The sequence below is a fragment of the Gopherus flavomarginatus genome, chromosome 3 (assembly GCF_025201925.1).
Source record: "Gopherus flavomarginatus isolate rGopFla2 chromosome 3, rGopFla2.mat.asm, whole genome shotgun sequence".
NCBI lineage: Eukaryota > Metazoa > Chordata > Testudines > Testudinidae > Gopherus > Gopherus flavomarginatus.
The window spans coordinates 284,980,910-285,007,919 of NC_066619.1; the positions used below are offsets into that span (position 1 = coordinate 284,980,910).

Here is a 27,010-nt window from a genome sequence, read left to right on the forward strand (position 1 = left end):
TGAATCTCATTTCCTTCCGTGATGATCCCACAGGCCAGGAGTAACCATCCCATCTCGGTATATCCGAGGGGTTACATTCTGCAGGGCTTCCTCCTGGGTCTGCGGGAGGCTGGGTGGCTGGTTGTCATAGGAATGAGTCATGCCCATCACTGGGGTAACTCAGGCACCTGAGACGATCTGATCTGGAAAACACTGCTGACCGTGGGGCCTTGCAGCAGGCCTGTGGGGGTTATCCCTCAGCCCAGACGAATGGTGGGGGGATGCTCTGCATCAGTTCTCATTACATGGCATCTTGAGCAGCCAGATCTCTGGGTGGAGAGGAGGAGAGGGGGGCGAGGTGGAGAGGAATGCACAGTGAGAGGAATGATCCATCTCCCTTCCCTCTATTTCAGAGCAAAAGCAACTTGAACCCTGATGCCAAGGAGTTTGTTCCTGGAGTGAAGTACTGAACCTTCAGGCAAACAGACTGTGTCCCTGGCTTTTGGAGTGGGAGCGGGGGGTGGGGAAGGATCCGGGCGAGAGTCGAACTCGGCACTGTGAATGGAGTCGCCGCGATGCAGGGAAATCTTGCTCTATAAGCTTCTCGGGTACCTTTATATTTTTCCTTTATAGCATCTCTTGTTTGGGCAGGCGGCTTTCTGGGACTTGCAGCCCTGCGGGCTTATCTCGCGACTGCTACTCCATTGATGGCCAAGTCCAGGTGTGTGCTTCGAACCAGCTAACAGAGGCCATTTTTGAAAGCAGGTTCCCTGCTCTCCTTCCCATCCGCAGTGGGACAGGAAGTGCTGTGGGGAAGGGTAGGGCTTGGGGAAGGATCTGGATTGGGTGCGCTTCCAATTTATGTTCAGCAGGGATTTTAGAAAAGCCGAAGCGTAATGAGGCTGCGACTTGAAATCCTTCCAGCCTGCTGGATTTCCCAGCTCTCCTCTGGAAACACGACGATCGCCCTTCCTCTGCATGCACCGACCACTGGACTGGGTAACTCTCCGCAGATTGAGAGGAGCCCTGCCTGCGTTTCTTGTTGGTGGAAGTTCTCAAGCCAGGGAGATCAGATCAGCAGGAGGCCAAATGACCACCGGGGAAATGGCTCCTTCTACAGAACGTCCATTCGCCTTGGCTGTTTGTTTCTGGCTCTTGAGCTTATTCAGCACTGCAGGCTGCCCCTCTGAAACCTCCGGCATCTGCCGTTTACAAATCACTAGGCAAAGTGACCCACCTTTTGGCTTAAACAAAAAACAAACCCAAAGGGAACTAAATGCTCCCACTCCCTGGCATGCTGTGGAAAGGTGTGTTCCAGCTCACACGGCAAACCCTTCTTCGAGAGAACGATCCAACCACGTCTGGTGCGCTCCTGATGGGCCCCATCCTGCAAGGTGCTGTGCTCCCCTTGGAAGAAGATGCTCAGCAGCTTGTAAGATCATGCCCTGGCTATTTGGAGTGTGGTCTGTCTGCCCCCTGGGCATTCACGAGTGTCTCATGAGAATGCTGCCATGGGTTGAGAGAAGCATTGGGGCTGCTGGTCATCACCTTCCCCAGGCACGGAGGGGCCTGGCTTGATGTCCTAACCCGTGCCCCACAATTTGCCTCTTGCTGTGTAAGATGCTTTGTGGGTCTGGAGGCAAATTTGGCTTCTGATAACGAATGCTTTGAGCTGATGAGAATTGTTGGCAAACAAATCAAAGCCCTCAGGAGACCTGTGGGAACCAGCTGGGAGCAGGAGACGCTGCCCATGTTGTCAACCAGTGTTTTTTGAATGGTCCCATGGTTTGGGATTTAACCCTTATGGGGTTGTCTCAGCAGTGGCACGGTCCCCATAGAACTTAGGCCTCCAGGTATTTAGAGATTAAAAGCATCTTGGGTTGCAGGAGTTGAAGTCACTTCTGAAGCCCTCCGAGCCATTCTTAGACACTGGTCTGGGAAACACAGGAAGTTCCTGTAACAGGAAGGGATTTCCATCCTGACTAGTCCGGGGGAGTGGGAAGAGCAAGTCCCCTGGGAGCTGTCAGATGGACTAGCTGGGGTTGTACAGAAGGCTGGGGAACCTTCAGCGTAAAGGGGAGGGAGCGGCTTTTAGGAGGCATTGCCCGCCACCTAGCCCTTGGGCTGCCAGAGGGCCTGCAGGATCAAGCTCTCTATAGAAGCAGATACCAGAAATTTTAACAGGAGCTGGTAAACCGCAGGCCCAGCTCCATTTGGAACAGACACTCTCACAGCTTCCCTCTCCTCTATGCCAAGCCGGAGCTATCTCCTCTTGCAGCAGGAGGCCCCACGGGATCCAGGCTTTAGCTTCCCCACGCAGAGCCCCAGCCTCTTTGGATTTTAAACCATCTTCTGGGAGGTTGGTGGCTTCCTCCTTCTGGGAACGAAGCTCAGCAACCTCTGTGCCAGGTGGAACCAGCTGTCTCTCAGTGAGGTTGCCTAGGACGGAACTCACTTTTTTTTATTACATCTGGCCTTGGTGAAGTAGACTGGGATTCTCTGCTCTGTCCATGTACAACACAGGCCACAAACTCCCATCTTCAGAATGTCACCGGGTTTTTAATCTCCCCTCCTTGCTGCAACTTTTTATATCGTCCCTTCAAACTTTTTTTCAGTAGATTGGCAATGGGGATTCTGGAGTCCTTTCAGATCTCGCCTGGGCTGGTAAGATGGAAATTAATTACATGAGAGGGCTGCTTACTGGCCTGTGTGAAATGAGTGAGGTTCTCAGGCCAGTTCCCACTTGCCTGGCAAACCCCATCGCGCCAGCTGGCTCCGGTGTTGGCTGGCTTCAGTGCTGGCAAGCTCAAAAGAAGGATCCATGGAGCATGACTTCGCCTTGGGGCGTAGTCAAAGCACATGGCATTGTTGCTCTCTGTATGGGACCTACTTTGAGATTAAACTGAGAAATCCAGTCTCCGTGGCTGTCAGGCTGATGCCTTCAACCAGCACTAAACTCCCTTGCAAACTTCACCCAGGATCAGAAGTGGCTCAGACTGGAGTCTCACTGAAGTGTGCAGGAACCTATACGAATATTGCTACACAATGGCAGGGTTGGGCCTGGTTGTGTTATGTTCTCCTGTTGGGTACAACCGTTGCCTTCAGTGCCTACTTTCTGTTGCCCCCTCTAAAAGGGGTTTTTCCATTATCTGGAGCCAGAGCACACGCCTTGCTGCATATCTAGCGATGGATGGACTATGGCACAGGAACAAAAATGTTCAAACTCCAGCTGCCCTTTGGAATAGCCCAGTCTGCTGGGTCAGTGTGGATTCCACTGCCATGAGAGATGAATGCCCACATGACTGTGCAGGAGTGGTAAGGGTGGGCATACAGGTCAAACTTCTTTTGTATCACTGGTTGAGTTCTCAATTTCCCCCCTGCCACCCTGCTCTGGCTTCTTTCTGACTTTTTTGAAAACACTTTCTGATGATGTGCTGTACATTTTTAAGATAATGCATTATTAAAAATAAACCTTTTGGAGTTGTGCAGAGTAGTGCATAGATCTCTCTAATGGCTGGGCAAACTCCTTATCCATGGGCACCTCCCACAGACATCAAGATCCCCCCCGTAGCATGTCCTGTGTCAATTTGTTCTTTCACAAGTCCTCATTCTGCAAAAGAGACACATGTAATTCAGTGTTGATAAATGCAAAGTGATGCACATTGGAAAATATAATCCCAACTATACATATAAAATGACAGAGGTCTAAATTAGCTGATATCACTCAAGGAAGCGATCTTGGAGCCATTGTGGATAGTTCTCTGAAAACATCCACTCAATGTGCAGCGGTAGTCAAAAAAGCAAATAATGTTGGGAATCATTAAAAAAGGAAGAGATAAGACAGAAAATATCATACTACCTCTCTATAAATCCATGGTATGCCTACACCTTGAATACTGTGTGCAGATGTCACCATTTCCAAAAAGATATATTGGAATTGGAAAAGATTCAGAAAAGGGATTAGGGGTATGGAACAGCTGCTGTATGAGGAGAGATTAATAAGACTGACACCTTTCAGGTTGGAAAAGTGATAACTAAGGGGGGATATGATAGAGGTCTATAAAATCATGACTAGTGTGGAGAAAGTAAATAAGGAAGTGTTGTTTACTCCTCGTAACACAGGAACTAGGGATCACCAAATTAAATTAATAGGCAGCAGGTTTAAATCTGCAAATCCAGACGTGGAGGCAGTGAGGTTAATTCTCTGCAGGCCTGTTGCAATCAAGGCTGGGCTGTTGGGCAGGGAAAGCAAGCGGCTGCAGAAACTTGTTGGGATTTTCTGGTTATCATAGCTGCGTCCCCTGAGCCACATCTCCTGCGGCCAGGGGTGGAGGCATTGGCCATGTTTTAAACACTGATCCTTGCTCTCTGAGGGGGCCTAATGACAACCACATGGGTGTTAGCTATAGCAGGCTCAAGCAGGAAGTCTGAATAGGAAGTTGTTCCTCCCCGTCCTGTGTCCCTAACAAAACGGACTCTGGGCAGGTCTAGATTTTAAAGGTGATCTGCAAAGGGAAGAAAATGGGTTTGCTTTGCCATGCAGCGAAGTTTATATAAAAGGGCAAAAACCACATCTAGAAACTGTTTTTTTGTCTTTAGGCAGCCAGCTGATGTCCCCACTACCACATGAGTCCTGATCTACCGTAAGGGGAAGTGATCTTTTCTTAGGTCTTGGGGTTGTTGGGGACACATTTAGCTCAAATACAGTACAGCCAATTGAGAGAAGAAAGCGGTTGCACCTCTCCTTTCATATAAGAACTGGAAAAGCTTCAGCTCTGCTGACAGTTCACCGTCCAAGGAAGATGAATGAGACTTGGTTTACCTGATGCTTCTAAAGTTCAAACAAAAGACCCCGTTGCCCTGTTTTCTTCCATTTGCAAAAGGGGGGTGGGGGGGGTGGGGTGGGGGGGCAGAAGTAACTGCTGAATAAACAGCAGCGCCAAGCCGGGCTCCCGGAGGAAGCATTGTCCGTCCTATGGCCAGTGCCTATAGCTGTGACGCCAGATCAAAATGGTGTTTAAATAAGCAGTTGTCTTCAGGCTGTGGTGTTAGAGACAGTTGCTCCACTGTCTTATTCTGTGGGAAGGAGGAAATACAGCGGGAAACGTTTTCCTAAAATTGGAAAGAGGCATAAGCACCTTTTTCTGCTCTTTGCTTTTGAACCAAATGGCAGCTCTGGTAGTGTTGACAAAGAGGCAGTGACCTATTTCAGGGCTGGGTGTGTGTGTACGGCGGGGGGTGTGGGGTGTGGTTTCTGCTGTCATCGGATGGGGAATTGGGGAAGGAAAGGGAAGATTCATAGATTCCAGTGCCAGAAGGATCAATTGTGAGCATCCAAGCTGGCTTCCTGCATAGCACAGGCCATAGAACTGCCCCACAATAATCCCTAGAGCCGAACTTTAGAAAAAACTTTTGATTTAAAAATCACCAGTGATACAGAATCTACCGCAACCCTTTCGATTGTTGCAATGATTAATTACTCTTGCCTTTAAAATTTTATGCCTTATTTCCAGTCTGTCTAGCTTCAACATCCAGCCATTGGATCACGTTAGACCTTCCTCTGCTAGGTTGAAGAGCCAATTGTCAAATATTTGTTCCCTGTGTAGGTACTTATAGATTGTAAGCACCACCCCTTAACCTTCTCTTTGTTGAGCTAAACTGATTGAGCTCCTTGAGGCAGGTTTTCTAATCTTTTAGTCATTCTTGTGGCTCTTCTCTGAGCTCTCCCCAATTGATCAACCTCCTTCTTTAATTGTGGACACCAGAACCAGACACAGTGTTCCAGCCGTGGTTGCACAGTGCCAAATACAGAGGTAAAATAACCTCTCTACTACCCAAGATTCAAGTTTGTATATCCAAGGATTGGATTAGCCCTTTGAGCATCACACTGGGAACTTGCTCATTAGTCACTATGACCCCAAATCTTTTTCGGAGTCACTGCTTCCCAGGAGAGAGTCCCCCATCATGTAACAGTGTCCTGCACTCCTTGGTCGTAGATGAATACATCTGCATTTAGCTGTATTAAAACATATTGTTTGCTTGTGCCCAGCTTCCCAAGCGTTCCAGATCGTTCTGAATCAGTGGCTTGTCCTCTTCATTAATCACCACTCCCCTGCTTTTTGTCATCTGCAATCTTTATCAGTGATGATTTTGTTTCCTTCCAGATCATTGATAATGTTTAATAGAGTAGGGCCAAGAAGCAATCCCTGTGGGACCCCATTAGAAATACACCCATTCAATGATGATTCTCTGTTACAATTACATTTTGAGACCTATTAATTAGCCAGTTTTTAATCCATTTCATGTGTGCTGTGTTCATTTTATATTCTAGTTTTTAAATGAAAGTGTTGGGTAGTACCAAGTCAGATGCCTTGCAGAATTCTATATTCCTTAACACTGTTACCTTTATCAACCAAACTTGTAATCTCATTACGGAAAGATATCAAGTTAGTTTGACAGGATCTGTTTTCCATAAACTCCTGTTGATTGGCAACAGCTCCATTATCTTGGCCAGGATCAGTGTCAGATACACAGGTCTTTTATTACCCAGATCATCCCGTTTACCCTTTGTAAACATTGGCACAGCATTAGCTTCTGTCAGTCTTCTGGAACTTCTTTAAAACTTACTGAAAATCAGCATTAAAAGTCCACTGAACTCCTCAGCCGACTCTTTTAAAATGCTTGGATGCAAGTTATCTGGACCTGCTGATTTAAAAACCAACATTAGCAGCTGCTATTTAATATTCTCCTGTGAGATGCTCATGGAATGGAAAGAGTTACTGTATGATACATCTGTTTTTGCAAATACAGAATAGGTATTTAACACTTCTGCCTTTTGGGCATTATTATTGATAATTCTACCATTTCCATCTTGTAGTAGACCAACACCCATGTTAGGATTCATTTTCCTCCTAAAATATTTAAAAAACTCCTTATTGTCCTTAACTCTGCTGGGTGCAGATTTTTCCTTGTCCCTTTGCTTCCCCTATCAATTTTCTGCAGTTCCTAGCTTCTGATTTATATTCATTACTACCAACTTCCATTTGTTACATTTTGTATTTATTATTTTTTATACTTGCCTTCACTTTCCCTCTAAACTAGATCATTTTTTTAACCAATAAGGCCACGTCTCTCAATTTTGTGACTTTTTAGTAAAGTGTTCTTAAACATTCTCCATTATCACACCCACTTTTTTTCTAAGGTATTTTAGCTCAAATTGTTTTCAGCTTTGTGAAATTGGCCCCTTTCAAGCATTGAGTATATAGTACTGATCTGGACTTTATTCTGCTTTCAAATTTTATAAATGTGATGAAGTCATGAACTCTTGTACCTAAATTACCATTATTTCTTCTACCTCTGGGCTCAGTTCATCTTTATTCCTCAAGATGAGATTGAATATAGAACTCCTCTGTGTTGGATGCAACACTTGTTGTGTTAGGAAATTGTTTAGAAATCTCAAGGATGTTTTAGGACCAGCCTATTTCACTCAGACTGAAGTCCCTCGTGATCACACAGCTTTTCCCCCTACACCTTGCAGATAGGTGTGTAAGGAGACAGTCAGCCTGTTCCCTAGTGTGATTTGGTGTCTCTAGCAGGTACCATCTAATCCCCCATCTTGTGCTTTTCCTGTTAGGGCATTGATCCTAAGCATTCAAGATCATTTTCTTCCAAGTTATCAGGGACTTGGAAAGAGGTAATCCCAGTTTGGACATAGAGCACCCCTCTCCCTGCCCTTTTGCTCACTCAATCCTGTACTGGTTTGAACCATTGATTTTACCATTCCAATCATGGGAATCATCCCACTAGATTTCAGTGATGCCAACTTTATGCTAATAAATGAACAATTCCACTTCCTGTTTGTTACCCAGGCTGTGGTAGGTTGGGGCAGTTGCTAAAACTTTTTTTCCTGAATTAACTCCCAATTAAGTCAGTTGATACCATATTTGCAAAGGTTAGGCTAGCCCCTTCCACACTGGCTCCAGGCTGCAGCTCTTGGGCATTGACCTGGCGTAGAAAACCTTGCAATAAAAAGGACTCTAAATGCCTGAGAAGCTATTGTCAGAGTGAAGCATTGCTCTGGGCTGCTCAAGGGCTAGATTTCATTCCTAGCTGGGGCCAGAACTGGAGAGAGAGCCCAGGTGTCCTGTGGCCTAACCAGCCCTTGTTCCAACCATTTAACTGACCGCCTGCTCCCTGTACTCCACTGGCCTGGGCTGATCAGCAAGTGATTCCCCATAAGAAGCTTCAGCAAAAATTCAAGTTGGCTGAAATACGCTAGAGGAAGGGGGTTTAGTTTTCAGCAAGTAAAACCTCAGCAGGCCAAAAGAAGCACAGAAGTTTGAGAAAACGGAAACACTTCCCACAGAAGTTCCAGGTCAGTCAAAGCTGTTTGCCATCACAGCGGTTTCAGTGGGAGGATTTCAGTCAGCTTGACAGTCTGCTGGTCATCCAGTCACCTCCCTGCACCCCATCCTCTGAGAGGAGCTGCTCCCCCCTCTAATGCACAGAGCTGAGCTGGCTACAGGTGGCCTGTAATTGTTCCTGTGAGCTCAGAGCAGGGCCCAGCTTCTGGCCTGTAGGCCCTACAAAAAACAGATTCTGCTCCTGGGGGACAGATGGAGTCAGCTGTGTCTGTGACCTTTTATTGATGAATTACAAAACACATTGACACAAAAAGCCAGATGCAATTCCTGTCTATGTAAATAGATTTCCCCACCCCACCCCCACAGGCTGCACCAGAGACACAAACCAAGGAACAATTTAAAAAGTACGGCTGCCTAGCCGGATGCTGCCTAGGCAGAGAGCACTGGCCAGGGCAGGGAACGAGGGAGCAGAGCTGAGTCCTCCCATGGGGCCCTAGAAGGAGTGTGTGTAGAAGACATCCACATTGGCAGTGTAGTCCAGAGGCAGCACCTGCCCTATATGCTTGGCCCCCAGGCTGGCTCCGCCCAGCGCTGACGAGTGCTTTAGCTTCAAGAGGGTGAACTTGGAGAAGATGCTGTGCAGCTCCTGAGGCCGGGCCTGGTTCAGGACTTTGAGGAACCCTGTGGGGGGAGAAAGGAGAGTCAAGCCGCCACGTTCCAATCAAGACAATACAGCTGTTGCCGTTCAAAGGCAGGGGGTGGGCTGGTGCACAAAAGGGTGAGCACCAAGAGCTGGGAGCCAGGATATGGCAGCAGACTCGGTATTTGCAGGGACCGGGGCACGGCAGCTCAGTGACTCGCCCAAGGGCACAACTGGGAATAGGACCCGGACGCCCTCCACTCCTGCGCCCTCACCCCGCGCCCTCCCCCTCTGCCCGGTTTTCTGGCTCACCTTCTTTCATCATTTCCCAGCTGTTCCACACGGAGCCCACGCACAGGATCGGCAGCCCCAGCTCGCCTCCGAAGAGGCTCTAGGGGGAAAGCAGAATTAGCTAGTGCAACCCAAGCCCGCGCCGCTGAGAATCAGTGCAAAACGCTGCACAGCACAGACAGAGCAGGAGGCCCGAGGCTGGCAATAGCTCCCAGGGCTGTTGCAGGCTCAGCAGAGTCAGCTGCCCGGCGGTTACCTTGTCCATTTTTGGCAGCACAGCTACAATGTGTCGAGCCAGGACTTCCCCAGCCTTGTTGAAAATGTGACAGCACAGAGGGTCCCCCGTCTGGGCACCTGAGCAGGAGAGAAGTACAACAGGGTCCGTGGCCGCTACAGATGGGCTTTACCAGCCACAAGTGCAGGTTCCCTTCCTGCCACAAGGGGGAGTGATGCTGGTTCGAATCCTGCTCGTCTTGCTCCCATCCACAAGGAGAGGCAGCAGCAGATTTACGAGGACCGTTTTCACCTGGATAATTTAAAAGCGGCCAAAGGGATTTGGCTCCAACTCTCTAACAAAGGGGGCAGAGCATGTGCCTGGGCAACTTCAGCCCAAAGGGAAGTCTCAAAGCTGAGTGACCTAGACCAAAAGGGGATTACAGAGACAGCGCATTTACAGCCTGCACTGTAGAGACCCAGGGCACGTCCACCTCCGCTGTAGGGTTTTAGAGAAGATATCAGTACCCGGCCAGGAGAGCTGCTCCCACCCGCGAAAGGCACTGCCCATGTCACCAGGAGCTCTCCCACCACAGCGCTGTCTAGATCGGGGTTGGGTCACATAATGGTTGCTCAGGGGGGTGTCAGTTTGCAAGGCAGCCTATTCAGCCATGTCAGAGCTGCCCCAGGGAGCGTTACTGTAAATTGCATGGTAGGTTTACAGATTTCCCTCATCCCAGTATGCAGAATTGCGAAGCAGGTGATGAGATCACAGCAATACATGGGCTGTGTGAACTCTGAGGCAGCAGGGCTACTGTCTTCGCTGCAGCCCCTGGCGCAATGGGGCCCTGATCCGACTGACGTTACGATGCTACAAATAACCTGCTGTTGGACACAGACTTGTGACACAGAAACAGAGCCCTTTCTAGAGAATTGTCTGCAGCTGCCCGAGGCAGGTCTTAAGCATCAGGGGAAGAGGGAGCTGGATCACAGCAGGGCTAGATCGCGTGCTAGAAGCTAAGAGCTTGGAGTCAGAAGAATTCCAGCTCCCTCACCAATTTCTTATTGAGGTGGAAGCAGCGTCCTCCAATGGCAGATATTCTGCATTTGCTTTAGCACCTTCCAGCTGATGATCTCAAACCCCACAGCAAGGTAGGGACGTTATCACTAATCAGGGGCAAACGGAGACCCAGAGAGCCTGTGATTGGCGTCCCAGCTGCTGTGTTCTAACCCCATGCTGAGCCCTCACTCCCCCCACGCAATCAGCAGCATGGAAGAAGCCATGAAAATGACACTAGGTATCTGCACCATGGAGCTGTACAGGCACCTGTCACTCCCCATCAGCTTTTCTGATCAGATGCCCTTTGCTGTACCCAGCACATGGGCCTGGGCAGCCTGGTAATGTCCCAAGAGTTTAATGAGGGTCCCTTTAACCGGCCAGGAGTGTGCTCTGCACACTTAACAACCTGGAGTCGTAACAGGGAAGAGGCTCTTGCATCTCAAACAGAAGAGCAGGATGAAGTGGGGCTCCCGCTCGCAGATCCAGCCTAGCCCCCCCCTCCCCCTTCCATACTGAATTAGATCTATATTGCACTGTCTCAGGGTTCTATCCCACCACCCACCCCCAGAGCAGCTGAGCGCCAGCCTCGTAAGAGCAGTGGCCAAGTCCCTAGTGACTTAGAATCATAGACTATCAGGGTTGGAAGGGACCTCAGGAGGTATCTAGTCCAACCCCCTGCTCAAAGCAGGACCAATCCCCAACTAAACCATCCCAGCCAAGGCTTTGTCAAGCCGGGCCTTATAAACCTCTATAGAATGACTTCATGGAGTCTCTGGCTCTTCTCCCTTGTCAGAGTCAAAACTCTGGCACTCCGGGGTGTGGTTGCAGGGCCATCTCTCTGGGACATGGGGTGACGCTTTGCTTTTGGAGGGATGGGCTGCAGCTAATCAGTTCTGTCTGGTTTAACGAAGTACCCAGAGCTCATCCTACCAGGGGCATGCAAAAAACCCCAATCAGGAATTAGCAAGTGTTAGTCCACAGCAGGAAAGGGCCAGCCCCCTGGCCCCCCACACAGAAAGGAGCTGCCCCCCTCTGCACGTCCAGGGGAGTGGGTGAAGCTCATCGTATAACCTGGGGGAAGGTGACTCCCTGGAGATTGACAAGAAGGGACGGGGCACAGCATCACACGTGCGCTGAGCACACCTCCGGGAGCCCCGCTCATGGAGACACAGTTGGCTCCCATGACGGCCGAGCACAGAGCTAGAGTCATATCATGGCCCCGCGGGATGCAGAGACTGTGTTAGCCAAGCCGGACCTATCGCCCAGCCGGTGCGGGACGGCCTCCCCATTGGGAGTTGTCCCACGCAGTGAAGCCCCCAACGCTTCCCTTAGGCAAGCTCTGAGTCTTCTGATATTCAGCCTGAGTTTCCCCCCTCAGTGCCACCCCTTCTGCCCCCTGGCAATGCTCCTCCTTCCTGGGGGTGAATGCTCTGCAGATCCTACCTAAGGTTTGGGTCCTCTGCTCCCACCTGCTGCCTCCTCTCTGTGCTGGGAGCCAGCAGTAGCAACCCCTCCTGAGCTAGTCCAGCCTTTTGAACAAGGTCCCGCCAGGCCTCCTGTCAGGCTGTCTCTGCCCTACCACATGCCCAGACACCCAGAATGGAGGATTAACCAAAACCACCCAGGACAAAGTCCCTCCAATACCCTCGGCTAGTTTTTGGCAGAATCCCGCGAACTTGGATTTCTCGAACGTCCGGTAGAGATGCGTCAGGAGGCCCATCCTGTCAGAGATCTGCAGGGACACAAGATACGCGGGGGTGATGCGTGTGCCTATCGCCAGGGCGCAGGCTGGAGCCTGACCCTCTGCTCGGGTCCCTTACTCAGACTGTGGGGGCTGCCATCTAGAAACCAACATCCCCATCCCCCTGCCTATGCCAGCCACCCCCAGGCTGCCAGTACGCACAGCTCCAGGTACCCTGGCAACACAGCACGTGGGATCGGTGGCGGTTTTACAGTGGGGGACAGGGAGACACCAGGCAATGACGGGCGAGTGAAAGCCTGAAAGGGTGACCTAGACCCAGCTCCCCAAGCCAGGCCCCTCTCCCTCCTGTACTAGTGGCTGCCAAGCCTGGGGCTGCCCCTACTCCCTTGTGCTAGGGGGTTACCACCCTTCCCCACCCCCCAGCATGGAGGGACGGCCGTATCAAACTCGAGTGGTGTGGGGCTGCGTGGCCAGGATCGGGAGGAGCCACGCTAATCCCGGACGGGAATGAAGTGCTAAGCTGGTGGGGTGAGAGGCACCAGAGAGTGACCAGGAAGGTCCCAGGGTAGCGGGTGAGGGGCTGGGACAAGTTGTTAGGGGCTATGGGGTGAGTGAGGAGCGAGTTGGGGGTGGAGTGGGGCGAGTGGAGAATGTTGGGGGTGAGTGGGGGGGCATGGGAGATAGGACCAAGGTATTCAGGGCTGTGGTGAGTGGGGCATAGGGATATGGGGGGTCTGTCAGGACAAGTGGGGGCTGATGGAGAGGGGGCATTCAGGGGTCTGTGGGTGGGGTGAGGCGGAGAGGGGCATACGGGGCTCTCTGTGGGGGTGAGGGATGTATGGGGTAGAGGTGCTTTGCTGTCTAGTTATGGAAGGTGTGGGGGGTGGGGGGGCACAGGGCCCCTGTGTTCTTTAACCCAGGCTTGGTCACTCCAGGGGACCAGGCTGCCTACGTTCCCATGGGCGAGCATGCCCAGGAGAGAAGCCGGTGTGTGCCACGCTCCATGCCGCACAGCAGCGCCCTTCAGAGGGCTCTGGAGAAGCAGGAGACCAACAGCTGTTACCCAGGGCCCTGATCACATGAGGTGCTGAACATCCACTGAAGTGTCAGGCTCTCCGCCCCCCTGAGATGCCAGACCCAGCCTGGCCCCATCTCCCCGCCTCGAGCCACGCCCTCTTCCAGCAGTGCCCATGCAGCTGGGCCCAGTACCTGGAAGTAATCGAACATGGCCTGCTTGATGTAGCCAATGTCGTGGGGCGGCACTTCCAGGTTGTCCAGGCAGTCGAACACAATCTTCACGGCCTGGTGCGCGATCCAGAAAGCTGCAGAACAAGAGGCCGCAAGAGGCAGGTGGTTAGGCTTGGCTTCACCGACCCAGAGCTCAACTGCTGCCAGACCTGGATCCAGCAGTGCCAATAATGGCCTTGGTTACGGTGGAGAGGACAGGTCAGTAAAATACCCTTGCAAGGATGCTGGTGGTACCCAGAAGCCACCAGCACAGAGCCAGGAAATTGAGCATTAACAGGCAACATTGACAAGAAACCCAACCATTACAAAGTAGGGAAAGTACCCAGGTAACCTTAACTCTGCCTCCTTCACACCACCAGCCTCCCATCTTTGCTCCTTTCATAACTACTCTAAGGGCTTATCTACATGGGGAAACTGAGCAGGATAGCGGCAGCCCTTTAAATTCACACCTACCTTACTCCAGAATAGATTCCCCATGCAGACAAGCCCTAAGAAGTGTTATTTTCAGATCAAGAGTTTTAGGAAATCCACAGCAGCCCACTTGGACAGCTTTGCAGGCACAGAATTGAAAACATGCCCCATGCTCTATAACTGGTTTTATGTCTCCACGGCAGAGACACAAGCTCCATGTCTCACGACTTAGATCCTGTGAAATTATAGGGCCCGATTCTGCAAGATGCAAAGAACTGCCAGTGACAGAACCCCACAGAATCCAGCGTGGCCATCCGCTGGCCGTTTGTCTGATCGGGCTTGTTTCCATGGCGCACGCAGGAGCACAAAGGAGGCTGGGGCCAGCACAACCATGGAACGGCTACACGGAGAACAGTCATTTGTGAGATCACCGACAAGAGGAAACTGTTACAGATGGACAAGGGAGTCTGAGTTTCTGGTTCTCTCTGGGCATCTCCATGGGGGGCAGAATGAAGGTTGTTCAGATCCCGTACCTGCTAGTTTCCCTACATCCAAGTGCCTTTTAACCATAACTCTGGCTTTCCTGTGTTATATATTATAACCGCAATGTTCCCGTAAGAGCTTTTACCCTTCAATTCCTGATCTGCCACTGCTCCCCCAAAGGACAACCCTGCAGGCCAATACATCACCCCAGGCCACCTCTCATCTGAGAGCCAGAGACTCCTGGCCCTGCTAGCCACTCGCTGAGAGACTTCCAGCCTCTGTGTCAGCTGCCCTTCCCCGCTGGGCAAGGAACAGCCTCCCCAGGGCTGTGACAGGGCCATTAGCCCTGGAGAGGCCCTTTGGCTGAGGACTCAGATTTGCTCTGGCTCAGCCAGGCAGTGAGGAGGGTGGGGTGAGAGACACCTGCAGGCTTAGGAACAGAGCTAACCACCGGCCCAGGCCCCCCTCCGCCCAGCCCCATCGTCCCCAGAACTCCTCGGCGAGGAGACGTGCCCCGGGTCTTACCTGACCCCTCGTCTCCCATCATGTGACCCCACCCTCCACAGCTAACTTCCGACCCATCAGGATTGATGAGTTTGCAGTTGGAACCGGTTCCCGAGATCAGCACCACGCCACCTACGGGGGAGAGGGAAGGGCCAACAGGTGACCGGGGCCGGCCTTAGGAAAAATGGCACGAGGGGTGAACTTGTATTTTACCCCCCTGAGCTCCCCCCACCTCCCATGGGCCCCGCTGGCTCTCCGGGCTCCCCACCCCCCGATCACTCCCAGGCCCTGCTGCCTCTCCCTCCCCTTCTTTGCCCCAAGCTCCCTTCTGCAGGCTCGCATCCCCGGCCTGCTCCGCTCTTGCCTCTTGACCACAGCACCTTGGGCAGCTGCCCACCCATGAGGCTGGCCCAGCCCCAGCCGAGCCCACTAATCCCAGCTGGGTCGCTCTCCCCGCAGCCCCACCCCTCCCACGCTCCATGCCCACGAACCCCTGCTTCCGAGGTTTCCCCAGTCAGCGTGCAGGGAGGTGTCTCCCCCCCGGAGCCTGGCCAGTGCCTCGTGAGCCAGTCGTTCCCTCTTTCAATGCTGTTCCGCACACAGCGACTCCAGCAATGAGCACGCAGGCCCGATCGCTGGGATTCCCTCGCAGCTGGACCGGTTCTACCCCAGGCTCCTACAAGTACCGGTGAGACCACGAGGGCTCCCCCAGTGGTGGTACTGCCAGAGCTCTCGCTGGTTACTTGCCGGACTGGTAGGCTGCTGGCCGGTCTCCCCAGCCCTAGAAGGATTAACGCTGCGCCCAGGGCCTGCTCAGACCCTTCCTACAAGGTGACGTCGGCTGCACTGACAATCTGCAGCAAACCGCTCCCGTGGCTCTTCCCCTGGCAGCTCTGCGCCCCCGGGGGGCTCTTTGTAGGAATCAGGCGCTCATCAGGCAGTGTGACCTGACACTGGTAAGCTACGGCTTTATGGGGCTCTGCCCCAGGACAGGCTGGCTGGCCCCAGGCCCTTAGCAGGGTAGACTACCCAGTTTACAGGGCCACACTTCCCATCACACATCAGCGGTGCCTCACTCTTCTAGGGATTCCCAATGAGAATCCCTGTCATAGCCCCTCGGGGCAGAAGGCCGGGGCTCAGATTCCCCCCAGGGCAGCTTCCCACGCCACAACCAAGCCTTGGAAACAAAGCAGCTCCAAACGGGAGGCGGATAATAGTGTCCATTTCCACGTGGCTTCCCCCAGTCACCAACCCCAGCAGGACCCAGCACTCCGAACCCTCCTGCCCCCTGCCCGGCGAGCGTGGTCCTTGCCGTGGTCGGTAGCTGTGGCCATCGCCCCGATGGCATCCGTGGTGATGTAGTAGTTCTCGCTCAGCTGCGGGAAGCGGGTCTGCAGCTGCTCAATGAGCTTCTTGATGGCTTCTTTCTGCTCCCCCCCGCTCAGAGACAGCCCCTGCGCCCAGACACGCCACATGAGTCCGACAAACCACAGCTGGGTGCTCCTTCGCCCCAGCCAGCCCGGGCCCCCTCTGCCCCAGCCCAGCCCAAGCCGTGGATCCTGCAGTTCCTAGCCTGCTGGGCCTCCTGTTGATCATACAGCGTTTCCCATGTTCTGCATCTTGTTCCTCAGACCCGCCTGCCATTCGCTTTTCTGACCCTTGCTGAGCACTGGGCAGAGGTTCTCCCCTGCTGCCCCCTGCTCTCTTACTCGGCAGCACTGGGGAGAAATGACACCCCAAGGACTCAGTCTGAGACAGGGCCCCAATCTCCTGGCCTGTGCTTTAGCCATTGGACCAGCCTCCCTCCCCTGCCCCGCCTTCCCTCCCCTCTGATCTGACTGCATCCCTGAGCAGCCCACGTGGCAGAGTAACTCACCAGCGAGCGGAGGGGAACCTGCGGGTTGGCACCTGCCTTCCCTTTGGCCTCGCTGACCATCTCATTGATCCTTTCCAGGCATTTGTCTGAGCCGACCAGCTAGCCGGGGAGGGGGAGGACAACAAACATTTCTCATTAAACCCTTCCGCTTGCTGAGAACAAGCTGCTCCCATGCTAACCCCACCCCCCGGACTGGGACTAACATGCAGACTAACGCCAGGCATCCCCCCTTCCTGCCCAGAAGTGCTTGGCTCAGCGATCTTGTTCCACACGCATCACCATAGCAGTCCACACTAGGAGTCTAGTGTGGATGCAGCTTATAGCAGCCAAACCGTGCTTGCGCTGGGATAGCTTATTCCAGGCCGACCCCAACATCCCCCCCATTATACTGGCAAAAGCACGGGTGGGCTGGCGTAGCTCCGTCTACACTAGGGGCTTTTGCCAGCCCAGCTCTGTCAGTCAGGGTCCCACCTCTCCACACCCCTGTGCCAGCAGAGTCTGTAGCGTAGCCCTGGTCCAAGGGCAGCCGCTGAGTCTGAATCCAGAGCTCAAACATCTCAATGTGTTGATTTCTTGGGGCTGGGCCCATTCTGAAGACGGGGACCCAGCATCAGAACGGAGATCTGGACTTTGGACACCTCCAAGCAGCCCGGAGGCTTGGGTTTTAGCCTCCCTTGTCTCGGTGGGGCGCCAGGCCGAGGACCAAGGGCGTGATGTCAGTCCGCCTAACTGGTTCTACGAGTCTGCGCTCTCCTTCCGGCTATAACTCAACCAGTGCAGCAGGGGTTAAACGCACGGGCTCTCTGCTGGCCTAGTGGGGGCCAACTGGTTTCTACCCAGAGCTTGGAAATTAGAGGTAACAAAGTGACCACAAGAAGTGCACTCTGGGTAATGGCATGCAAATTAACCCCCCTGGCTATCACCAATCACCCCCAGGCTTGACTGCTATGCTAGCACAACCCTCCCCCCCGCCCAGTAACAACATCCCAGATTCCTCTAGCCCCAGCTGCGCCTGCCACATCCTGTGTGATCCTTACCCAATGGTTAGTGCAGGGCCCGTCGGTCTCTGCCAGGATCTTGCCATCTTCAGATATCAGCACCACCTTGGAGTGGGTCCCCCCCCTAAGGAATCAAGGGCACACACATGCCAGTTCAGTGCACAATGGGCTCATGCCACCCCCCTCCGGCAAAGCGAGGTGGGCAGCGGCTCCAGAGTCAGAGTTAGAGGAAAGCCCCCATCCGGACTCCTGAAATCTACCCTCACTTCCAAGTGCCAGGAGAGTTTTCAATCTTTGCAGCTGCTGCTGGGCTGAAAACTGCAGAGGCAGCCACACTCGAGAAAGGCTTGCGACAGGCCCGCTAGCTGCGGCGGTTTCCCACGCAACCCACGATTCCTGCATGGATCCGTCCCATGCACAACTGTGCAGCGGGCACGGGGAGGGTGTTTTGCTGTAACGTTTCCCAGTGGAGCTGCGCCCCCATGGAAGAGCCAGGCCTCTCCGCTAACAAGATTGTTTAAAGCTGTAGGAAGGTGCTGGGAGAAATACCACCTCAGCCACTCAGAAATCTCTGCAGGGTGCCTCTAGGTTGAGGAAATTCAGAGCCATGATTCCCCATGGATGCCGGAGCAGAACTAGCACTCAGATACTTCAGCCACCGAGTTTGAAGGCAGCTCTGCTTATGCCTAGACGACATGGTCCTGTCCACACTGGCTCTTCCTTCATGCGTCTTTTGCTTGCTCCAGGTTGGTAATACAAAGGGCATCGCTGGGATGGAAAATGCTCTCCGAATGATCTTTAGATGTGAATTATTTCTCCCAAGCGACATTGGAATGGCTTGTGAGACCGTTAGCACCAAACCTCCACTTAGCTTGAAGCACCCAGCTAGTTCTGGTAACTAACACTTCTGGCAAACACTGACATTCATGATACAAGCTGAAGTTTCTCTCTTTCTCCCCATTCCCCACAATATTATCAGCTGTCTCCCTGCCATTGCTCTCACCAGCAGAGACATTACAGGGCCAGAAGAGAGTAGGTGTCTGTTTGGCCCAGCCTTAGCCAGCTGTCTGCCTTGCTCTGTGCTCCACCATGCAGCCCAAACACCGATTCAGATGAGACGCTTTCAGGCTGGGGGGGTCTGTTTATTTTGGAAGTCAGACATGGAAGATGATCCCCTTAGAAGGGTGTGCGCAGGGGATGGACTAGCTGGCTTTAGCTAAAGGCAGAGAGAACCCTGCACCTCTAGGTTGCGGGTGTGACTTGAACTCAGGTCCATAGTAACCATCCCCGGTGCACATGAAATGAGTTTGGAAGGTCTCAGTGCAGTACCCAGCAGATTGATGGCCACAACCCAGAGAGACCTCAGACCAAACAGGCTATGCAGACTGAACTCTAAGCCCTAGAGTTGGTCCCTCCAAGTCAGGCATGAATTGTGTAGCCAAGGCCCAGGAGAGGTGCATCCCCATTCATACCGTACCTGCCTCGCAGGCAGGAGACTCCAGTCATCCCACACCACAATCATATTCTGCAGAACACCGTCCCTTCTTTCCAGTGCAGACCAATGCAAGCCCTAGAGGACACCCCCTCCACTAGGGGCATGCTTCAGTGTAACACCCCCAGCGCAGACACCTTCTATGGATGAGTCGTAGACTCCATCGTCTTGCTCCGGCCCCAGTGGAAAGCAGCCCTTCCCCTATAAATGCATCCAGCAAGTTCATAGAATATTAGGGTTGGAGGAGACCTCAGGAGGTCATCTAGTCCAACCCCCTGCTCAAAGCAGGATCAATCCCCAATAAATCATCCTAGCCAGGGCTTTGTCAAGCCAGGCCTTAAAAACCTCCAAGGAAGGAGATTCTACCATCTTCTTAGGTAACCCATTCCAGTGCTTCACCACCCTCCTAGTGAAATAGTGTTTCCTAATATCCAACCTAGACCTCCCCCACTGCAACTTGAGACCATTGCTCCTTGTTCTGTCATCTGCTACCAGTGAGAACAGCAGAGCTCCATCCTCTTTTAAACCCCCTTCAGGTAGCTGAAGGCTGCTATCAAATCCCCCTCACTCTTCTCTTCTGCAGACTAAACAATCCTAGTTCCCTCAGCCTCTCCTCGTAAGTCATGTGCTCCAGCCCCCTGATCATTTTCGTTGCCCTCCGCTGGACTCTTTCCAATTTGTCCACATCCTTTCTGAAGTGGGGGGCCCAAAAATGGACACAATACTCCAGATGTGGCTTCACCAGTGCCAAATAGAGGGGAATAATCACTTCCCTTTATCTGCTGCCAATGCTCCTACTAATGCAGCCCAATATGTTGTTGGCCTTCTTGGCAACAGGGGCACACTGCTGACTCATATCCAGCTTCTCGTCCACTGTAATCCCCAGGTCCTCCAGAGTTGTGCAATACTGCGGGTGAGGTCTCTTGGGGGGAAGTGGAGGAAGGGAGAGATTTCTGCTGGGCTCGCAGGTTACCAACTCAAGTCCTGAAGCATGAGGCTCAATTAAGCTTTTCTGTTTTCGCTTGCATGCAGCCAGAGTCCCTTCCCAGCCTACGGAAAGAAGAAACACCCCCACCGTCCATGAACCCAGGCATCCTGCAGAGCACAACAAGGCTGGTGTGATGCCACCCACTTTCAAGATACATTTGACCTGAATGCAAATGCTAGGGATGCAGTCTATTGTTTAAGAGGCAGTGCTGTGTTAACCTCGCTGAACACGGCCCCGATCCTGTGATGACAAGGTCAGTGCAGGCAGATCTCCAGCCCTGTAGGGCTCCATGCAGAGGATCAGGGCCTAAGTGTGCAAACTCCCCAGTGCCCCACAGACCTGCACCGTCTAACAAGCATCCCCATGGCTTGGCTATTCCTAAAGGTCAGGTGCAAAGCCTCTGCTACATGCTACAGACACCAGAGCAGCCTGAAAGGGGGCTAGGAATGGTACAATTCTCCAGCGTCTCATGCAGGATGTCAGAGCGGATGATCATTGTGGTCCTTTTAGTGCCTAAGGTAATTAGGCACTCATTGAAAGCCAGCAAGAGTCAGGTGCTCAATTCCCTTCGGCACTTCTGAAAAATCTCACTTGGTCTCTGACTCTGCATCAGCGGGGGGGCCAAGGCCAGATCCGGGAAGTATTTAGGCTCCTCACTTCCACAGAAATCAATGGATCTTTGTGGATCAGGATGGAAGCGAGGAGCCTGAATACCTTGGATCTAGGTCCAGGAGACTTTTGGTTTGTAATCTGGATTTACTGGAGCGTGATGTGCTCTCTGCATGGCTACACTGTTGCATAAGACACGGACCAGGCAGACTTCCTCTTCCACAATGACCTTGCTCCCATGCACTGGGAATGTGAAGGGGTCCCTTCCTCCCTGTCAAGTCTCTCTTCAAACAGATTACAAGCAAACCATCGGCAGGCAGAGAGGGGAGGATAACCAGACCCTGGGCGAGGACGAGGTCCAGCGAATGGCAGCACCAGGACATGTTTTGTCTTTGGAGCTGCCTTCCTCGGCTTCATCTTGGTATCTTCCCCTTTCACACATGCAGCCATGGCAACAAGTGCAATTACTATAACAACCTAGCAGATCCAGAGATCCTCTCCCCAGCTCCCCTGTGCTGAGCCTCAGGCGGAAGGCCGGGCAGGTACACAGCTGAGCTTGTTAACTGCATTCACCTTGCTTGGGTGGTGCGAATGGGGCAGGGATCGCTCAGAGAACCAGGAAGTCTCTCGCTCCTGCTCAGATGGGGTCTCAGCCAGGCCAGCTTGTCTCAAGTTACCTTAAATCTCACCACTAACTGGGCCAGGGCTGGGTTAAGCGGGCTCAGCTTCCCCCTTCCCAGGGGCAGGGAGATGCTGTCTTCTGCAAGACCCCCCCTTCATCTTCCCAGCAAAACAGGAATCGCCAGGCCACAGAGCAAGGCAGCGTGGTCTAATGGGGAGAGCACTGGACTGCGAGTCGGCACGGCTGCGTTCTAGTGCCAGATCTAGAACTGACTTGCTGGGCGGCCTTGGACACGTTACCACTTCACCTCTGCTTCTGTTCCCACTCGGTGTCTGGTCAACACAGATTGGGGTTTCTTGGCACTGCAGCTGCCTTCTATGTTTGTATGGCCACTGGCACAACGACGCTCATCCCAATTGCCACCAAGCATCTCTGGTATTAACACCATCAATGGTCCATCTAGTCCACTCTCCTGCCGTCTTACCGGGCAGTGTCTTCAGGGGAAGATGCAAAGTCTTTGTAATGGACAACTGCGGAATAACCCGTTCACAGGGGCAGCTGCATCCTAACCCAGTAATTAGTTAGGGGACGATTTATAGCCTCTAGTTTATCTTATTTTAACTATGGATTTTCTGAATGGCAACAAAATCCTTTCTGAAACCTGCTCTTGGCCTCCATCAGTTGATTGTGGCAATGGGTCCCATGGGCTAATTGGGCCCTGGGTAAAGTAAGGATTTCCTTTTAGGTTACAGTAGTTCCTGCTAAGATTTCAAGCTCCTCTGGGCAAGGACTGTATTATTTAGTTGTACGCACTAGATGCTTTAGCAGCTCTTTGGAAATTACAGTACAATAGTCATTAAATAGATTTTAATAGGGTTGCACCCGCCCTGCATGAATCTGGCTCAATATATTTTTAGTGCGTACAAGACAATTTATGGGGGAAGACCAGGTGTTAGAAGTGCAATCCACCTTTCAACACAGTAAGATCTGCACGTGTACCACACACATTTTAGAAATGAAAGTATTAAGAAGTCTTCATAAGAACGGCCAGACTGGGTCAGACCAAAGATCCATCTAGCCCAGTATCCTGTCTTCCGACAGTGGCCAGTGTCAGGTGCCCCAGAGGGAATGAACAGAGCAGGTAAATCGAATGATCCATCCTGTCTCCAGTGATAGAGACTCTTCTAACACTTTGCATCTGCCATGTTCTGTTGCTGCCAGAGCTCATGAACAACCCTACAATAATGAGACAGCTTGCACACGGGTGCGGGAGGAGAGAGAGAGACTTTGGAAGAGGCAGTTCTCAGTTTCAAATTTTTAAGGGGTTCTTTTTAAACACTGGCTTGTAAAAGGGGGAACCGTCAGTTTAGACCTGAAAATTCAGCATTAAACACTAATGTAACAAAACTTTGATGTTGAAAACGTATGTGCCTTTGGAAGTTTTCAGCAGGTCATCTTGCACTGGATTTCCTTGGGGTACTCCTCTGGAGACTGGCAAATTTCACTTTGAAATTCACTCTGTCTGTTCCCCTGGGTTATCGAGAGTGACGTTTCAGAGGCTATCCTGGCGAAAAGAAAACCTGCTTTCTCCAATCAGAAGTAATGAAGACGACTTTTTCAAAATATGATTTTTAACCTGAGTTGTGAACCACAAAGCTAAATACGTCAGGAACCCAGTTACAACAGACAGCAGGCCTAGCAGTGCCCCTGAATTCAGCCATCACCAAGTCTCCCGACAACAGATCTGTCATTTCACATGGACTTTAAGTCCTAAATCTTAAAGGTAGCTCCACACCGAGCTGGAGAAAGTCAGCTGCTTCAGAAGCTGAACTGTATAGAAACCTTTGGCCATAGTTGCACCTTGCAGTTTTCAAATCAGATATCACACTCACATCTAAGCCTTCCCAACAGGTTATGCACACACATCAAAGATAACACAAGCAGCTAGCTCCGAGACATGGTTTGGGAAGGAAAGCATACTTCCAAAAACACAGCCGTGTCTAATTCTAATCACCCAGGGTAAGCAGTTTTCCTCTTCCAGCGGGACAAAGGAAGCCCGCCTACATGGGAAAGCGACACCAGTCTAGCTTAAATCATTTTTTATTTCAGTTTCGTTTAAAGCAAATCAGTTCTGAGCTGACTTGAGCTAACCTGAAAAAAAAGGCACTCTTAATCCAACACGAGCATGTCCACACTGAGGTGCCATTGGTTTAACTAAATCTGTTCCAGGTCGCACCTTAGCCCAGTCTACACTGCACAATTTTTCCGCATGGCTATGTCGGTCAGGGAGTGTGCGAAAAACACCCGCCCTAGCAGCACAGCTGTATCATCAAAACCGCAAATGCTAGTATAGATGCAGCTATGCGGACAGAGAGCAACAGAAAAACTCCCCTTCTGCCAGCACATGCTGCATCTGCGCTAGGGCTCTCCAGCTAGGGTTGCCAGGCATCTGTTTTTTGAGCGGAAGGCCAGTTGAAAAGGGATCCTGGCGGCTCCGTTCAGCAGCCCAGACTGGGCCATTAAAAGTCTGGTCGGCAGTGCAGCGGGGCTAAGGCAGACTCCCTGCCTACCCTGGCTCCGCACAGCTCCTGGAAGCAGCTGCTGGGTCCCTGCAGCCCCTGGACATATGGGCAGTCAGGAAGGATCCGCACATTGCCCACGCCCTGAGTGCCAGCTCCACAGCTCCCATTGGCTGGGAACCAATGGAAGCTGCAGAGGCTGCACCTGCAGACATGAGGGCAGTTGAGCGCGCAGAGTTTACTGGCTGCTCACGCACCTAGGGGCTGCAGGGACTTGGTGGCCATTTCCTGGGAGCTGCAGTAAGTGCTGCTGGAACCCCATACTCCAACCCCCTGCCCCAGCCTGGAGTCCCCTCCTGCACCTTCCCAGAGTCTGCACCCCCACCTCCAACACCCTGCCCCAGCTCCCTCCTGCACTCCAAACCCCTCATCCCTGGCCTCACCCCAGAGCCCACACCTCCTCCTGCACTCCAAACCCCTTGGCCCCAGCCTGGAGTCCCCTCCTTCCCCCAAACTCCTTCCCGGAGTCTGCACCCCCACCCCCAACACCCTGCCCCAGCTCCCTCCTGCACTCCAAACCCCCTCATCCCTGGCCTCACCCCAGAGCCCACACTCCCAGCCAGAGCCCTCATCCCACTCCTGCAGCCCAACCCTTACCCCAGCCCAGTAAAAGTGAGGGAGGGTGGGGAAGAGTGACCGATGAGGGAGCAGGGACAGGGCCTCAGAGAAGGGGAAGGGGCAGGGCTAGGGTGTTCGGTTTTGTGCGATTAGGAAGCTGGCAACCCTTCTTCCACTGTATCTACGATTCCAGCAAAGCATCTGTCGTGTAGCCAAGGCCCATGGGTTAGATGGGTGCAGCGTTCTCGTGAAACCAGATATCACCCTGGGTTTTTCCCACCCCTCAAGTGGGTAGATTATTGCACATGGGCTGATTTTACAAGGTTGCACCCATGTAAATATGGTTCTGTCTTCCCTTCCACACACTTGTTGCTGGATTATAGAGTCACGCGGGGCAGAGGCCACACCACATAGTGGGACTTGTGCCAGGCTGGGCACACCAACTGCACTCAACCAGGCACCTGCAACACCCCTAGGGACCCGGAGCCGGTTTCCCTGGTACAGCTAATCCCCAGTGCCTTTAAAAAAGGCGACTGCCCCACAGGCTGGGCTCAACACAGCACATTCCACCCCAGCTGTGAAGCCGATGTGCGCGGTCTAGTGCATGTGGGCCAGAACCACAGAGTCAGGCACCAGGATTTCAATTCCCCCAAAATCCAGGGGGCCAGGCCCAGAGGAACCTTCTTCCACCCAGAGAGTGAGCTGAGGAGCACAGGCACCTGCCCTAAAGAGGGTCAGGTTGGTAACAAGCCTGTGGCCCGTGCATCACACAGAGAAATCTCTCAGCCACCTGTTGGGTCTTCACAAGGCTGGGGCAGCCTGCGGGGCAACATGGTAACCCAGATACAGCACCACATGCTGGGGGCATCAGACACCAGTACCAGCCATCCTGTGAGCCGGAGAAGCGCGCGAGGCATTGCACGCGGGGGTGTGTGTGCACGCAGCCCGAGAAGTGCGCGAGGCATTGCACGCGGGGCGGGGGGGGGTGTGCACGCAGCCCGAGAAGTGCGCGAGGCATTGCACGCGGGGCGGGGGGGGGGGGGTGTGCACGCAGCCCGAGAAGTGCGCGAGGCATTGCACGCGGGGCGGGGGGGGGGGTGTGCACGCAGCCCGAGAAGTGCGCGAGGCATTGCACGCGGGGCGGGGGGGGGGTGTGCACGCAGCCCGAGAAGTGCGCGAGGCATTGCACGCGGGGCGGGGGGGGGGTGTGCACGCAGCCCGAGAAGTGCGCGAGGCATTGCACGCGGGGCAGGGGGGGGGTGTGCACGCAGCCCGAGAAGTGCGCGAGGCATTGCACGCGGGGCAGGGGGGGGGTGTGCACGCAGCCCGAGAAGTGCGCGAGGCATTGCACGCGGGGCAGGGGGGGGGTGTGCACGCAGCCCGAGAAGTGCGCGAGGCATTGCACGCGGGGCAGGGGGGGGGGGTGCACGCAGCCCGAGAAGTGCGCGAGGCATTGCACGCGGGGCAGGGGGGGGGTGTGCACGCAGCCCGAGAAGTGCGCGAGGCATTGCACGCGGGGCGGGGGGGGGGTGCACGCAGCCCGAGAAGTGCGCGAGGCATTGCACGCGGGGCAGGGGGGGGTGTGCACGCAGCCCGAGAAGTGCGCGAGGCATTGCACGCGGGGCGGGGGGGGGTGCACGCAGCCCGAGAAGTGCGCGAGGCATTGCACGCGGGGCGGGGGGGGGTGCACGCAGCCCGAGAAGTGCGCGAGGCATTGCACGCGGGGCGGGGGGGGGGGTGCACGCAGCCCGAGAAGTGCGCGAGGCATTGCACGCGGGGCGGGGGCGGGGGCGGGGTGTGCACGCAGCCCGAGAAGTGCGCGAGGCATTGCACGCGGGGCGGGGGGGGGGGGGTGCACGCAGCCCGAGAAGTGCGCGAGGCATTGCACGCGGGGGGGGCTCGCACGCAGGGGAGGAGATGATCTTGGACCGAGATGGAGACGGGGCACCGCACACTTACAGGGGGGGGGGCTAGAGCGAGACAAGCGGCTGCCCCCAGCACGTGGGGAGGGGGCTGCCCTCGGGCCCCACCATTCCCGGGCTGGTGCCTAGGGAGGGAGCCGGGAGGCCAGGGGCTTCACCCCCCCTCCGCGAGCCCCGGCTCGCACTCACCCCTCCACGCCGCCGAACAGCGCCGCCATGAGAGCTCCGCACACCCGGCCGGCCCGCCCGCATCAGCTGATCCAGTGCCCGCCCCGCCCCGCGCTCCCCAGCCCCGCCCCGGCAGGGAGCGCCCCGCCCCCCGGAGTGACCTAGCCCCGCCCCCAGGCAGGGAGCGCCCCGCCCCCCGGAGTGACCTAGCCCCGCCCCGGCAGAGCGCCCCTCGGTCTTTCCCACGAGGAGCCTAGCGCTAACCAGCCCCGCCCCCAAGCAGGAACCCCCCCCAGGGAGGAGC

The 27,010-nt window shown here is 53.8% G+C and overlaps 2 protein-coding genes across 4 annotated transcripts in view; one reads left to right on the forward strand and one right to left on the reverse strand.

Moving 5' to 3' along the window:
- Nucleotides 1-3,467, forward strand: part of PAIP2B (poly(A) binding protein interacting protein 2B) — a 42,604-nt gene extending 39,137 nt beyond the window's left edge. For both annotated transcript variants that reach the window (XM_050943497.1, XM_050943496.1), the window contains exon 4: nt 393-3,467. In XM_050943497.1, the coding sequence (XP_050799454.1) occupies nt 393-449 (57 nt within the window). In that variant the 3' untranslated portion in view covers nt 450-3,467. The remainder of the gene's footprint in view (nt 1-392) is intronic.
- A 5,133-nt stretch (nt 3,468-8,600) lies between these two features.
- On the reverse strand, nt 8,601-26,802 carry NAGK (N-acetylglucosamine kinase). Of its 2 annotated transcripts, XM_050943414.1 has the most exons (10): nt 26,728-26,802; nt 17,808-17,892; nt 16,771-16,869; nt 16,207-16,348; nt 14,916-15,026; nt 13,458-13,570; nt 12,191-12,278; nt 9,530-9,627; nt 9,295-9,373; nt 8,745-9,023 (listed from the first exon to the last, which is right to left on the reverse strand). In XM_050943414.1, the coding sequence occupies exons 1-10, from the start codon at nt 26,754-26,756 to the stop codon at nt 8,836-8,838; spliced, it is 1,032 nt and encodes a 343-aa protein (XP_050799371.1). In that variant the 5' UTR covers nt 26,757-26,802; the 3' UTR covers nt 8,745-8,835. The 2 variants fall into 2 exon arrangements, with proteins under 2 accessions (XP_050799369.1, XP_050799371.1); XM_050943412.1 differs by lacking the exon at nt 9,530-9,627 and having other exon boundaries at nt 8,601-9,023.
- Between the last annotated feature and the right edge of the window lie 208 nt (nt 26,803-27,010).